The 16130-nt window shown below is 41.4% G+C and overlaps 2 protein-coding genes across 2 annotated transcripts; both read right to left on the reverse strand.

The window, feature by feature from the left end:
* Nucleotides 1–822: 822 nt before the first annotated feature.
* Nucleotides 823–5656, reverse strand: dck (deoxycytidine kinase). Its single transcript, XM_030084902.1, has 7 exons — nucleotides 5396–5656; nucleotides 5028–5143; nucleotides 2960–3153; nucleotides 2563–2710; nucleotides 2353–2468; nucleotides 1598–1697; nucleotides 823–1326 (listed from the first exon to the last, which is right to left on the reverse strand). The coding sequence occupies exons 1-7, from the start codon at nucleotides 5484–5486 to the stop codon at nucleotides 1300–1302; spliced, it is 792 nt and encodes a 263-aa protein (XP_029940762.1). The 5' UTR covers nucleotides 5487–5656; the 3' UTR covers nucleotides 823–1299.
* Nucleotides 5657–6888: 1232 nt separating this feature from the next.
* On the reverse strand, nucleotides 6889–15669 carry LOC115382898 (MOB kinase activator 1B). The gene is made up of 6 exons (XM_030084860.1): nucleotides 15388–15669; nucleotides 13042–13208; nucleotides 10894–10987; nucleotides 10393–10526; nucleotides 9153–9316; nucleotides 6889–9061 (listed from the first exon to the last, which is right to left on the reverse strand). The coding sequence occupies exons 1-6, from the start codon at nucleotides 15399–15401 to the stop codon at nucleotides 8984–8986; spliced, it is 651 nt and encodes a 216-aa protein (XP_029940720.1). The 5' UTR covers nucleotides 15402–15669; the 3' UTR covers nucleotides 6889–8983.
* Nucleotides 15670–16130: the final 461 nt, after the last annotated feature.

The following is a 16130-nucleotide window of genomic DNA, read 5'->3' on the forward strand; positions in this document are numbered from 1 at the left end:
CTATAAATGCCCCAGTGTTATATATATAATCTAAAAGTGAACATTACAGAAGCTATTTCAGGTTGATTTCATTAAATCCTCTTGGATCTACCAGGTAAAGGTAAACTGAACAGTCAAAAATAACCGATATGCTCACGAGCGACACCTTCTGGAGGAGGGATGAACAGCAGGGAGAAGAGCTGCAACCTTCCTACAGTCAAAATAAACTTTTTTTAGACTCAAACACCTTCTGTATGCTTTATCTATATTCTTTATTCAGGCCGGTATGACAGAAGTGAACCACAGGTGGCGTCAGGCCTCCAGACATTATATTTTAATTAGATATTTAATGGATCCCCTTGGAGAAATTGTCACTCTGCTTTTAACCCATCTTACTCAGAGTTAATGTTAAATACATGTAACGCTGCGACACCCTGGAGCTGCTGGAGATCAAGCACACACGGGGATAACGTGAGCACTGGGAGTCAAGCCTCTGAGATCTACTTAATATTATCAGAAACAATGATGAAATGCTTTTAATTGAGGCAAAAACCTTTATGAGAGTTGTCCACATTCAAATATAATCCATATAATCCAAGTTTCAATTCAAAAGATGTTTTCAAGAGACGCTTCTGTGCTGCTTCGACTTCCCTCTGAAGCCTCAGCAACCATCCAGCCTGTCTGCAGCGTCTTCACTGCATTCCACAAACCTGGCTCATTAATAAAAAGATGCCTCACTGTGGGCTTTTGTTCACATAAAATACACGTCAAACATTTGTTTTGCACATGCAAGATATGAAACAGCATTAAGCCAAATTATGCACATTAATCCACACATTATGGTTCATGGTACTTTAATCAACCAAGACATCTGGATAGAAAACATCACACAACATTGAAAAACAGACATTTTATACTCACTTACAAAAATACAGGTGAACGTACATGGTTGTTACTCTAATTTGAACTTTCACTGTCAGTTGAGCACAGATTTTCTCATATGAAGCCTAAAGAGAAACTCAACAGTTCTCGGCTGTAAAAAACAAATATATCCACAAACCTCAGCATAAATCCAAGTGTTCACTTTATTGTCTTTGTTCATACTGATTGGACACAGTTCATTCACACTCAGAAAACCAGATAAATACATAAAAAAGAAGCTTAGGTTAAAAAAAAATTAAAATCTTAACAGTTTTTTTAACCACAGCATCAAAAAAAAAAAACACTTGTCACTGTTGCATTTAAATATTTTTTTTTAAAAACAAGTGCTCTGTTTCTTCCTTTCAGGAATCATTTCAATCCTCCCATCATCTGAAGACGCTACAATGTGCTCAGGAACTCTTTCACCTAAAGAATAAATAAAATAAAACAAAGCCGGTTAATAAGCGTCTGTATTTATTTTGCTCATTTGTCCTGTGATGGAGCGGAACTCTGCCTTTTTAAGAATGTCAGCATAAAAGCAAATAGTTTGGAGACTTAATTTATTTTATTATAAATGTATTTTAAATTGTGGTAAAAGCCAAGGAGAAAAAGAATTGGTTAAAACATTTATTTTTTGGTTTTAGTTACATTCAAAAACACTCATTTCAAGATGGAGGATTCCACTTCCGTCGCTCACCTTCTCAATCATGTCGGCGCTCTTGTTGTCGTCGTCTTTGAAGTCTTCGTTGACGTCCATGGTGAGGACCGGCACGTCGTTCAGATACTCGAACTCCATCCTGAAGGGAGACGAAATATCAAGTGAGTCACAATAAAAAAAAAAAAAAAAGAAATTCACGGATTTCACTGCTTCAGTCGCCTCAAAGTGCTTTAAAATCGTCGTCACATTCACTCATTCCGGGAGTAAATTGAGGTTCAGTGTTCGGGAATCAAACCTGTAACCCTGCAGTTCAGGGATGAGTCGCTCTACCCACTGATCCAAAGCTGCCTTAATTTGATCATAAGTCAAATTCGAGGAACAGACTGAAAGATATTTTCTCTGGTTTCTTCCAAAACTCCAAAAACACGTGTTTCGATTGAACGACTTTTCAAATGAATCCAACAGGAAGTGCATTTTGTAGTCTTCACACTCGTATGGGGTTTCCTTAGAACGAACAGGGACGCGCTGCTGCCGTCATGAGAGCTTCTGAGGCGATGAAGACCTCCAGCGTGGCGGTGGTCACATGCACCGAACCGCTCGGCGTCTATTTGCCCCCGAGACGCTGCATGAATGAAGCCTTTCTCTGATTCAGACTCAACAGGATGTGATTTAAATTTTTTTTTTTTTTTTTTTTTTTAAATCCTCAAGATCTTTGTTTCAGTTTAATAAAAACTTCTACTGTTCAGATGCACATGAGCCATTGAGTGAGTGAGTGTGTGTGTGTGTGTGTTTACTTCAGGGTCCTGTGCTGCAGCCAGCTCTCGTGCTTGAAGTGAAGCTTCTCTAAATACTCCAGAGGAATGTCTTGCTCTTCCTCTCGACCCCTCAGGTGCAATCTCTCCAAACACCTCTTTAAAACAAGACAAAACAAAACAGTAAAATTGATTTGTAATAATCAGTGATCACACGGTCAGGTCTCGAGGTGTGTGAGGTCGGAGGCGCACCTCTGGTGAAGCTCGGAGGTAGATGATGCCGTCCAGCTCGATGTGCTTGCCGAACTGGCTGTGCAGCCAGCCGTGCCAGTCCTGGTACACCGACCACTCCGTCTCGTTCAGACACTCGCTCTCGTACAGGTTGGAGGCAAAAATGTACCTGAAACGCCGGGAAACACGGAAACGCAGAAATCTGTGACAAATCGGCCTTAACGAAGGCATCGGCCGTGATAATACAACCAATTAAAAATTTTAATTTACTCTGTTTCTTTAATTACATGTTCATGATAAATGACAGTTTTAGAATTGGCTCCTTCACGTGCATGAGAGGTTTAGCTGTCAGTCTATAATCAATAGTCACTCTGTGTTGCTCTCAGAGGAGTTCTGCGCTCAGACTTCCGGCTCGTACCGGTCGCTGTAGATGGAGCGCTCGAAGAACTGCACGGGCTCGGCCGCCTCCCTCAGCTTCCCGTTGGCCGAGCGGATCTGCGCCCGCACCCGGCTGATGCAGGCGTAGCTCTGGAAGGTGTAGGCCCACCGCTCCGGCTTCTCGTACATCATCTGCAGCACGTTCCCCCCGCTCTTCTGAGACGTGGTCAGCTCCTGGGGCGGCGGGGTTAAACTTTAAACTTCGCACTTTTGATTAAAACTCTTCAATTGCTCATTTCTCAAATTCGAAGAGAGTGACTCAACCGTGACGCTTGTGTGCAAACAAAGTGGTCCAGATTTGTGTTTTGTGTCACAACATTGTTTTAAGTGCATTTTCCACATGTTGACATTCAACAAGTGTGTTGGTAAAACTTTGCGTTTCACGAAAAGACCGACTGGAGACGCACGGAAAGCACGCACCCATCATATCAGCCCTGCGTTCCTGCTGACGCTGCGTCTCCGTTGTTTTGTTCAATACTCAACAGGAGAGGTTTATTGTGACAGAAACCAAAGTTCCATTCAGTTTTGTTTTTAACAAAACACACATAAAGTGAGTAAACTCTCCATTTTTGATTTGCGCTTTCAAAACATTAAAAAACTGTTGTTATCTTGCTGCAGTAAATCCATGAATAAATGACCACATTTTAAAAACAAGATGACAGCAGCCGATACTGTGAATATTAAATCAATAAAAAAGGTTCATTAGAAATCAAAAAAGTTTGTTTCACAAGGCCTACGCTCTAGATGTTCAACCAGCTCATGGAATTCTAATTTATTTAGACTGAACGCTTTCATGTCAAACACTGAATCAAACACTGTATTTTTAATTCCACAAGGATCTGAGACGCAAAATATGGGATTTCTGGGTAAATACTCATTATGTTAAAACTGTTTTTGCTGATTATACGCATGGATTTACTCCAAATTAGAAAGAATAACCCTTCTCCTTTGAAGGAAATAACATATAATTTCATTCCATTTTGATGCCTGATATGTGGATATGAACAAAAAACATTTTTTGAACAACTTCAACAAAAAAAAAAAACTGCAATTATTTCAGATGAGGCACAACTTCAGATCAACCCTGCTTCAAGTTTTTGAAGATGCTCTGCTTTTGAAACATCTTTGCAACATCTCGTCACATGAACAGAATAGCTTTGTTAAAAATTAATCAACACTACTGTTTTATTCTAAACCAGATATTTGCATATGACTCGATCTTAACCCTTCAACAACTGGTTCCTCTACAGGAACGATTCATCTCCTTCCTGATTTCAGCCCCTGTTGACAGAAACACTTTGTGAACGGTCTGGCAGAGGGCGCCCAACCGGACCACAGGCAGCTGGAGAGCCTGTCAGCTGGAGCTGTACATTCTGATAATAGCTCTGAAACGATCACGTTACGCCGCCGCCACACCCTTTCACAGGATTTAAGCCTGAAAATTCAACATTTCTTCCAATAGGAAATTATTATCTATTAAAGCATTGAGTTTATCCTGATGTCAGACAAGTCAGATTGCTTCATTTTAATATATTGTACTGATTACTGTTGGGTTTAGGTGTCGTTTAAAAACAAAATATCACAGCGTCTGATTTGGAGGCGTTTAAAACATATTTAAAGTTGCATAAATATAAAAATAAGTACGCTCTTGAAGGCCAAGCATGAAAACGCCCTGGGATAAACTGAGAAGCAGAAGATTAGACTGAGGGCGAGGCAGCGGGCCTGCAGCTGAGTGGGAGGTTAGAGATGTTTGCCCTGGTCATGACATGCTCATCTGCCCAGGGCAGGACCATCTGTTAGACCAGCTCTGTGTGTGTGTGTGTGTGTGTGTGTGTGTACTGGTATAACAGCAGATATATGGGCAGATAGCAGCTGCACTCTAAATACAGATCAACACTTCCTGTTATCTTCAAGGTTCCCTGACTTTCTGTACGCTGACTGAGCAGCAGGGAGTAGTGCAGCAAAGCCCCCCTAAATTCACCATTCTTTGCATTTGTATGTGTGCACCAAGCATTAAAAAAAAATGCAGATTGAGAGTGTGTCAGTACCTCGAAGTCACTGCTTGTTGTTTGGACATTGCACCACCTGGCGATGGGTTCCGGTACGACCTCCCAGTCCGCGCTGTGCTGCTCCAAAAGGCGCACAAAAGTGGATTTACCCGCCGCTGAAGACACGCAAAAAAGGCGCAGGAATACATTTTTAATCATATTACACACAGGATCGTACCATGCAGACATGTCCTGTTTACAAGAAGGACTGTAGTCGCGCTGAAATTGGCGGCAAAAAAACAAAATCCTTTTTCTGAGGCTTCCAGTCGTTACACACTAATACTGCAAGGATTCCTCGCATGTTAACAGATAATTTACTCGCACAGTACAGTTTCATAACACGCAATTCCTCCTTTCCATCCACTCACCGATGTTCCCCTCGATTGAAATGCGTTTTATTCTCTTCTCCAGGGAGTCGTTCATCAGGTCCGGACACGGTCTCTTCGGCGTCAAAGACATCCTCGGTTAATAAATAAAAATATATTTTAGTTTTACAGGCGGACTGATTAAAGTGAGGCTCTCGGCTGCAGCTGGAGACCTTTTCTTTCCTCTGCTGTCGTTTAAAGTTTGGCGGTAAAAACACGCCAGGAAGCAGCGCGTGAAGGCGCTCAGCTGTGGCTCCGCCCCCGGAAGCAGCGACAGCAGCTGGCGATCACGTGATTGGAGAGACCTCTGCAATCTGCGCTTGCGCAAGTCTTGAACTCTCGTGGCATTACGACACAGGCGCCTCACACGCAACATCATATCATCCTACAATCATCACCAACAACACAACACTTTATATTTCAGTAGTACCAACTCAATCAGAGGTCTGGAAAAAAAGTTTGATCCTTCTTGTTTGGTGACTCTCACTCTCACTTTGCATGTCCAAACCATCCTTTGCTGGGGTGCACATCAGGAATGACGCCATTGTCAGGAAGCAAGTCATCTTTCTTGCCGTGACTTTCACCGAGAAGCTCTACCCTAACATTCTGATCAGATATGCATTTCCTGCTAAGTTTGAACCGTTGACAGTCAACGCTGACATGTGACGTCTGTCCCAGAACGTGTTCGACAGGGTCTGAACTCTGCATCACTGCTGTCTGGAAAGGTCTTTGCCTCCAAGGGCCTCCCTTCTATGTGAGGTGTGTAGCTGGTGTGAGAATGAATCAGTCCTCTGGATCTGTAGACACTGGTATCATTGGTTGATTCAATGGCATGTGATCAACCAGCCAGAAAAGTTGTAAGCACGAGACTGGAAGATGCCAGTTGCAGAAGCATATCGATCCAAAATAGGAGGCAGAGCACTGTGCTTAATATGGGCAGCGTAACCGTCCAAAACAAACACAGAGTCTGAGCTGGATCACTGCAGAGATGTTTATCGTCCGACAAGCTGAAGCTGCCATTGCTGGTAAAACACTGAGGCAGGAGGATCACGATCTGAAGCAACTAAACTCACCACATTTAGTTCAGAGGGTCTTGAAATTGAAAGATATTTTTCTGGATTTTGTAAAAGATTGAGCCACGCTGCTGTCTTAAGCTATAATGTAAAAAACTTCAGAGAAAAAAATCCTTAAAGCACTGAACATGTTTGGAAAGTTGAATTAGCTACATGCACAACTCAGTCACATTGTTTAGACTGTTTTATGACCATATCGTCCTCTAGTTTCAGCCTCAGAATCATACAGTGTGAGGAGAGCAAGATCAAATGCATGATCTTAAAATAAGTGCTGTAAAAAGTAGCTTAATGTAAAATAATTATTCCCTTTCTTGAAAAAGTTTCCACTTTAGGCTAAATATGTCAAATGTCTACACTGTTAAGTACTAAAAACAAAACAGAACTCCATTTCATCTCTGGACAAGTGAACAAAACAGCAATTCATTCAAAGAGTCAAGACCACCTTTATTTGCCTTGTAAACAGCATAAATCAATTCAGTAGCATTGAAAACCCCTACCAAGCCATTATGTACAAACATTTCATCAATTATTACAGTCAAGGAAAAATAAAACTGTAGGCAATAGGCTATGTTGTGGGCATTTCATAAGGATGAGATGCTTTCAGGATGACCAGACTTTTATTACATTTTCGGATATCTGGTGAGCAGTAACATTCATAGTAGTTGGCTAAGGAAGTGAGGGGAGGAAAAAAGATACTAAACGATTAAAAACAAACAAGATCTTTAATATCCAAATGGGGAGGAAGAAAGCAGCCTCTAAAAAGACTCGATGCATTCAATAAACCAAAAGCTACCACTCCATGCTTTGCTGAAAATCACTGTCAAGACAGCTCTAACCCTCAGTATTTACATGCGTGCCTTGAAGTTTCACACTTCTCCAACAGGTTTCAGATATAAAACGTTCATGTCGCTCACTTTAAAACTAAAGCTGACAGAGAAGCAATCCTAATCTTATCACACACCTGAATTAAGCACTATAAAGGAAGGTCAATATTGGGTTTAAAGTATGAATGAGCCAACCGGAAACCATTTTAGTGTCATGTCAATTATTGCATAGTAAACTACACTTTGAGACCGAGGGGGGGCGGGGGCGGGGGTTCATGCATCTGCTGCTCGACGCACAGCAACACGCAACTGAGACGGTATAAAAGCATAAGAAATCTCACACTTTGTGCCTTGTAGCCGATTTCGGAGGTTAAGCCATTCAACATTCATTTGGGGAAATACGAGGGAGGGAGCGAACGCCGATTCAGTCACATGACACAGCTTCTCACAAAGCACAGTCTATGAAGAAGAAACATTCAGGCAAGAGAGGTCGGGCCGGGGGGGGGGGGGGATTGTTCAAAGTGCTTTATGGCTAGTGAGATAACACGGGATGCACCAATACCCAATTCCAAATGCTTGTTCCTGTTTCATCAGTGCAGCTCCGACGCGGGGGTGTTTTTGAGGATATTTATGTACAATTTATGGTTGCAGATCCCTCCGAGACTTTTCCGAAAAGTTGCCGCTACTACGGTTTGTGGGGAACATGTCGGCTGGCCTCGCGGTCACTTTCACCAACCTGACGATGTTCTCACCTCACGTCTTTATCTTCCAACACATTCATTTATCATAACCTGCACAGAAACGCCTGGCAAAGAGACTCGAAATAAATACAGCCGCCGAGTGGCCCTAAGGTCAAACAGAAAAAGGGTGTGAGAGGGAATTTAGACCCAAAAAAAAAAAACAAAAAAAAAAACCTAAACCGACACGGTGTGGAATATTTCTGTCAATTGTATCAGTGGTATATGGCCTTTAGCGTCTTACATTTCTCACTGTTTATAGAGGGCGATTATGAGCCATGCTAGGCACTTAGGATTTCCTTTGTATTGACAGATATCAGCTGTTACAGATGTGAATAGTATCAAAGCCAAGACCCAGAACCAACTATATATCTATATCTCTATATATATCTATATCTCTGTATGTATGTGTATTCAGGACTAAAATAACTAGCCATTATTGTTGAGGTGGCTTAAATGCTGGCTTAAATTCTTTCTATCACACCAACAACACCCTATGATACAGCCACTGCTTCGCTTACACACTATTCTCGCCTGTGAGTGAGCTGGGAGTAACAGGAAAAAATAAAAAATAGAAAAGCATGAAAATGTCACATGTGCCACGAATCCAAGAGAATGAGAATCTGTGGAGTCTAGTAGAAAACTAGTGAGCATAATGTACGTGTACCTTGTCCTAAATGTAAGCCACGACTTGAATACTGGGATTTTTTTCTCTCTCCATAGAGCTAAAGCCTTTGTCTGTTGTGTTAATCTGTAGTTTTGTTCAAATTAAGTGTGTAATCCCTGATAGCATTAGTCCTGGTGCCATAAACCTATCGAGACCCTTCCTGCTTCCTGGCCTTATTAAAAACATTTCCCCAAATGGAAATATAGTATATACTGCATACATACAGCCAGGGTGGGGTGGGTATCTGTGCAAAAACTAGAAGAACAATAAAACAAGGATTACATTGGTGTTTATCTATCCTTGGTTGTCAGTTTTTCAATCAGCTCCTGTAGTGGGACCAGCTCTTTCCTGTCAATGAGGTTGAACTCCTGCAAAAGACAAAGCAAAAGCAAAGGTCAAATCACTACTCTGAGCTCTCGTTTTGTCTAAATCAGTAACTCGAGCGAAATGAATGTTTACCTGAACGAAAAAGATGAAGTGTTTGAAGGATGTGTTGAGGTGGGCCTCCTCCTGCAGCTGCATGACGGAGTCAAAGTGTTGGTGGTAGATGTGAGCGTAGACCCTGAACAGGCGCTTCAGGATGGTCTTCGCCACCGACATGAAGTTACGCTTGAAGGGGACGCCTTGGGAACAAGAGAGATTGATCAGTAATCAATAAACATCCACCAGAAGTATCTTCCACACCACCTTATGCAGAATAACATGTAAATTAGCTGCATCACATGAAGTATGATCGAAGTTCATGCCCTCAAAATGGGAAAATGCTTCTCCATCAAATCACGCCTGTTCAGTCTTGTAAGGTTTAACTATAAGTGAAGCATTATGAGGACTGGCAGAGACATAGAAACATGTATTTAATCAGACAGGATTTCAGTTCTGTTGTTGCTTGTGGCCAGCAGAAAATGAGAGTTCAGCTCCTCTGTTCTCCTGCAGCTTTCTTCACAGGCAGGCCACGGCACGACGCGAGGGAAGCGCAAACAATCATGACGGCAACGCAGAACCACCCAGCAGCAGCAACGTGTCAAGCCTTCGTCTGCGGGGCAGAAATAATGATGCTGCTGCTCAGCTCTGTGCTGGTTCAGGTGTGCTGTGCAGCAGCTCAGAGAGGAAATCCGCCAACACTACAACTCTGCATCAATTATTCAAACATGGCCGCTGACCAGTAGATAAAGAAGCTACTTATTACATCTCACTAATTAACATGCTCTTAATGAAAGTCCTTATTTGGTGCAACAGGTACATCGTTTAATGGCAGCACAGTTGAGGCTTGTACCAAGAAAACGGTGGGAAGCTTTAGAGTAGCTCTGGTAATGTGAATTACAGCTCCATATATCATCGACCGTCAGGTAAATTCCGTTACTCCAGGGGAGCACGAAGACTCTTCTCAGTGAAGATGTCCTCGGTCCATCAGACATTAATCCGTGGCTGGCCGCCTCCCAGAAAAAACAAAGCCCCACCTTGACAGCACAAGCCTCAGCGAGTCGGGAGGCAGAGGAGTGTGTAGGTGTGTACGGAAACGCTTCTTTTCAGTGTTCCTGTCCACTGTTAGACAGCGCAGAAGGGCTATATTTCAGAAGCTCTGAAATTCACTATGTTACACTGAGAGGCTCCTCTGCCGTCGAATTTGTCTCGATTTTAACTGTACACATGAATAAACACGCTCTCCTTGAAAGCCGAGCAATCCGACTGTAAATCTCACCGATCTTTGAAGGGAACAGCGTCTCGTCGTCGAGCTGGTCTTGCACCCAGGTCATGAGGTAATCGATGTACTTGGGAGCGGAGCATTTGATGGGCTTCTTGATGTTGGTTCCGTCCGCCCAGTGATACTCGTACCTACAGGAAATATGGACGACATGAAAGAATTACAACGGGTTTTCAGTGTTACACCTTTATTTGTGGGCAGTTTGACGTTTTTATTCACTGCTCCAGCGAAGTCGATCTGAATCATTTGTCACCGAGGTGAACGTCTCCTGAAAGTCGCAGGCCAGCCAGTCAGCGCTGTGTCATAGGGTGTTTACCATCATGACAAGAACCAGCGTGCCAATTTCTGCAAAACCCGACTCCTCGCCAAACCCTGTTCAGCCTTGTCCGACCGCAATGAAGAATTATAGCAAGAAGACACGACTGCAGGCTAGGTTTTTTTTTATTTTCTTTTTTTTTATTAAATAAGACTAGTAAGTGAAGTTCGTGAAGCACTTACTTTGGCCCGGCAGACATGACTGGACAGCTCTCCTCCGTACAGAAGTCCGTGATGGTGCCATACAGCATGTTGATCTGGTTGAAAAAATCCACAGCTGAAAAGAACAAAACACACAGAACAGAATCAGGAAGTGTACACACAGACAGTGTGTGCTAACCTGGCGCGAGGGTTCCCTGCACCCATTTCACTGTTTAGCTCAAACCGTAGAGCAAAGCACACTTGAAGCTATCTGGCACCGACTGTGTTATCATTCATTCCCAGAGGCAGGCGGCCAACTTCGGCTCTCCATCAGTTGAGGAGATCCATTTTAAGTGTTGGCAGCAACAGAGTTGGTGCTCCATTTGCTAATCGCACCGGCAGGAGAAGAAAAAAACACACTCGGAGCAGCTGATATGGCATATGTGTCTCGTGTGTGTGTGTGTGAGGTTCGGCTTCAGAAGTTATCAGCTCTGTTCCTGATAAACACTTGATCCAAATCAAAACATTACGTATGTAACAAGTGTAGATTTTTATTAATTTTTTTTTTTTGGTCTTTTATACGTTGCAGGACGAAAGCGGAAAGCCAAAAGTGCTGTTTATGTTGAGATTGCTTCAGTCAGATTAGATATGATGTGTTCAAAGCAGAGGAAGCTCAGTCACAGAGTCGCTGCTCCATTCCTCCTAAAAGTAGAAGTGTAGACGCTGGACTACAAAGTGCATCTTTTGGGACAAGAATTCTTCCTGGAAAGTCATAAAGGCAGATTATGGTTGTGTAGAGCGTGAATTAACAAAAACTAAGACGAGCTTTTTTTTTTTTTTTAAATTCTCTTTATGCGGCCGTCAAACAGACCTTTTCAGCATTACAATTCAGTGCCTGTAGGCCAAGCCTTCCTTAGTCATTCATTGTCATGTAGTAGTAATTCAGCCGCAAAGCAAAACAAAAAGATACTGGAGCCTTCTTCAAGTTTCATTCTAATTGGGGATCTGTGTTTCATGGCTTAATCATCTTTCACCCGCTTTTTACGACAGAAGACAGAAGGAAATGAAGAAGTGAATGCTCCTTGTGAGCTGTAATCATGGGAGCAGTCATTGCTCACAGCACTTTAAACTTGCACAATAAAGGAAGTCAGAATAAACAGCTTGTGCAACACTGACTAAGAAACTTCTATTGAAAGAACCCTTAAATGAAACTGGACAACTCAATTATGGTCGTAGACACAATTAAAATATGACTGTCAGTTTTAACCTCTATTAACTAATGTAGGGCTGTCAAGAGATTAACTGCGATTAATCACAGAATTTGGATTACAGTTAGCAATTGGCTCAGAGAAATAAGAGAAAACTTTGAACTCAGACAGCTGTATTACTCTTGCACTTCTGCTACTTTCGAGTTCACTGGTTTAGTTCATTTAATTATTGTTTCTGGTCATATGAGACAAACAGACTGGCCATCCCTTCAGTATCTCAGCTTTTAAATGTTGGATGGTTCCAATTCCAAATTCGTTATTGTTTTTAGATGTGAAACTGTTTACAATTGAAGTACATGATTCACTGAAGTTAAAAGATTCCTAATAAACAATTCTTTGTGCAATAGATTGGTGATTTTGTGTGCTGCTTACAAGTCCATTGATTATGTGATTAATTACATTAAAATGAGCAATTAATTAGTTGATAAATAAAAAAAGATCAACGCCACCAACAGAAGACAATAATTTGTGGGCGCGCTTCAAATCTTTTCCAAACAGCGTACAAAAATACTTTCAGTCCTTTGTTAATGCATCTTGACGCCGAACATCTTACACCCTGAAGGCAATCCCTCGCAGCAGGAAATTAAGCTTAGACTGACCGGCAATTTGTCTCAATTTAGAGGAAAGTAAACAAGGCTCTCACAGCACAGACAATGAGGGCTTTTTAACATTCACAATGGTCTGTCCAGCCTGAAAGCACATGCTCTTTTACAGGGAATGCCAAGATCTTACACCCTGATAGTTCAATCTGGACCGAGTCATGATGTGGACTAATTCAGATTTGAGGAAAGCCCCACGAGAAGCATGGCAATGCACACACAATAATGACACTGACAAAAAAAATCAAAAGGTGTGTTGAGGTAAAATTACAGGAATCTTAAAAAGAAAGACAGAAAAAAAAAAAGGGTGAAATGATGCTTACTGTTGACTGCGACCCATTCATTTAAATCTTCCCCCTCAGGCAACATGACTGCCATGCGCAGGTTTCCACTTCCCAGCGTGGCCTCTGCATGTTTCAACAGCTCGTATTGATGAGAACCCTCCGGGATATTCTTCTTGGGCTTGAACGTTTTGTTTCCACGGCCTCCACTGTGAGTCACATTGAGAAGACAGAGAGAAACAGTGTGATTAACGATGAGCGACCATGAGCTCACAGAAGCCCTACAAAAAAAAGGGGTATTTTTCTTATAAAATCTACATGCTTTGATGGAACAAGATAGCAAAAGCATTTATTTTGCTGAAATTCAGTTGAATCAAGCAGAGGAACCACAACAGAGTGTCTCTCTGTGTATAATGAGGCCATACTTGGAGGTACTGTATTCAGCCGTCTCACTGCCCCATTAAACAGGAATTTAGGAGTAATCACAGCATGGCGTGTTAGACTCAAAATGGTTTCATTTAGTGAAAAAAAAACTTCAGTTCCATTGATATTCAAAAAGAAATATGTCCAACTTGCACATGTTTAAGGAGGGTAAATTAATTCAGTTCAATCCAATGAAAGAAGACAGCGTTCAATACAGAAACAATGATATTTGGACATTTAAAGTCACAGCCAGGAAACAGAAAAACCTTTCAGTTATTATGCAAGAAGTGCATTCTGGCATGCTTTTGCATTTTTATAATCACTTAAAATTAATTTTAAGAATTAGAGGATCAATAATACTTATACTACTTCTAAAATGATCTGGAGTCATATCTTCAAGTTTTATCATTCTGAGTCTGGCTGCTTCTGGTTCGCCACATTGCCCTTTCAAAATCACCTAATTGGGTTGTGGCCTTTTGGTCAGGACAAATAAAATTATTTTTAGTGAAGCTTGGACTTTTTTTTTTTTAAACCAGTCGTGAAAAAAGCAGCTGCCAAACACACTAAAGTTCCAACAACACTTATTGAAAAAGTATTCTCCAGATGAGTCATAAAGAACTTAATTAATAGAGCTATAATGAAAAGAACACCTTGACTAAGATGACTAAAACATTACTATTCACTTTTCTTACTTTAAATCCCTCTTAAAGTTGAAAATTTGTCATATCTGCATTACACAAGACATATCTGGAGTCTTTATATAATCTAAGGAAAAACAAACATCTGTTCTGCAGCAGTGACGCCCAGTCGTGTTCTTACAGATTATCAGCATTCGTTCAGATTTAACTTTGGCATGACTTCCCCCAATGAACTCACTTTACTTCTATATTGTGGCAAGTCGTGGCAGAGGATTTCAATGAGTCATAAAAATTTAGTTTTCATGTTTAAAAATCGACAAATACGCTGTGGCATTGTGCATTTTCAGAAACTATTGCAAGTTGTGGAAAGCTGCTTATGAGTCCACAATTAAATCAGGATACATCCACCAATCTTTAATAAAGTCTGACATTTAAAAACACAAAGAAAAGGGGAAACGCCACATTGTAGCCCAAAATAACGTTGACAACTTTCGGTAGCTTTAAATGAATTATTTTTTAGTGCGCAAGATACAAAGTGTCTTTGGTAAAAGGCCTTCATCCACATTTAAGTGTCTCGAGAGACATATTGATCATAGGAACATGAAACCCTGAGGAGGTCGGCAGATGATGTCTTTGTACCATCCTCTGTTGAGATGATAGCTATGAGCGCAGATGAAGCTCTTATCTTAAAACACAAACATAAATTTCCTATTCTGACGCTATTTCCTGGGGTACAGCGGCACACATTACACCTTTAAGTTATTAAATAGGCTGAAACATCGATCTTCACTTGCATACAAGAAACAATGTAAAGCAAACTGAAACACCACACACTCTTGAAGTACGAGTGTTCAAGAGCGCTTTCCAAAGACTCTCCTCCAACCTGCGATTTTAACAACCAATCCAATCATCCACCAGCTAACTAAACATTAAAATAGACAAGTGTTTGAAGCCTTATAATCTGGTGAGAGAGGGTGGCTGCGTTTTGTCACATCGGGGCTAAATGAGCTAACAGCAGCTATCAGCAGGCCAGACAGAATCTGCTGGAGTCTAGTCGTCCTACAGTCTGCACTGTTTATAATACAACTTCAGTGCAACGTAGAATACGGATTATCCGTGTTGTACAAATAACATGAAACCTGCAATCACAGAAATGAGTACTTTTAAGTACTGAAAGAATTATGTTGATTGTGCCAGGAAGTAGTCTTAGCCCAAGCTATGCTATTGCTAGTTAGCGTCCAAGCCGAGCGGCAGTTTATATTTTACACACCCAAACTTCAATATAAATGCACTATAAACGGGTATAAATATCAAAAGTAAAACTCACAATAAAAAGCTCATGTTTCCTTGCACCGCAGAAAATTTCTCTGAAGACAAATTGGCTAACAAGCCGAATGGAGGCAGACCAAAAGGGGGATGGTTGTCAAAACTCCGAGCTCCCACACGTCCTTAGTTCTTTTCCGTCGAGTCCTTGAGGTTTAACTAGATCGAAACCACTTCTGAGGAGACAATTAAACGTCAAACTGAAAGAAAAAAGAGTGAATATGCGAAGAGCTGGTTCACTCTACGCCGCTGCTGCTGCTGTGGACGCTCAGAGGCAACAGAAAAACTCACGCATACTTCTTCTTTTCACCTTCCTGGCTGAACAGACGCAGCTGTGTGGTTTGCTGCCACCAAGTGGTGGAAAATGAGTAGCGCAGGAAAGCTGCTGGACGCACCTCATTTCTCCACGTGTGGGAAATTCCTTTGTTGCAGCAGCAACCAGGGATCCACACGAGGAGGTATAAAGGGTAATTACAAAATGCTGATATTGGCAAGGGAAGTCAGGTTAATCAGCACAATACCATGCAGACACAAGGCAATTCGCAATGCTTTACAAGGCAATAAAGGAAAGACAATAAAACAAGGCAATTAAGAAAGGCATGGATAGAAGAATAAAGAAAGTAAAAAAATACTGAGATAGGTGTAACAAGCTAACTATATATATATATCTTAATGGAAGCCATGATAAAATAATAACTTTTTAAATCTTGATGTAAAAGAAGTGAGAGAGTCAGCGGTCCTCAGGTG

The sequence above is a fragment of the Salarias fasciatus genome (genome assembly GCF_902148845.1).
Source record: "Salarias fasciatus chromosome 7 unlocalized genomic scaffold, fSalaFa1.1 super_scaffold_4, whole genome shotgun sequence".
Classification (NCBI taxonomy): Eukaryota; Metazoa; Chordata; class Actinopteri; order Blenniiformes; family Blenniidae; genus Salarias; species Salarias fasciatus.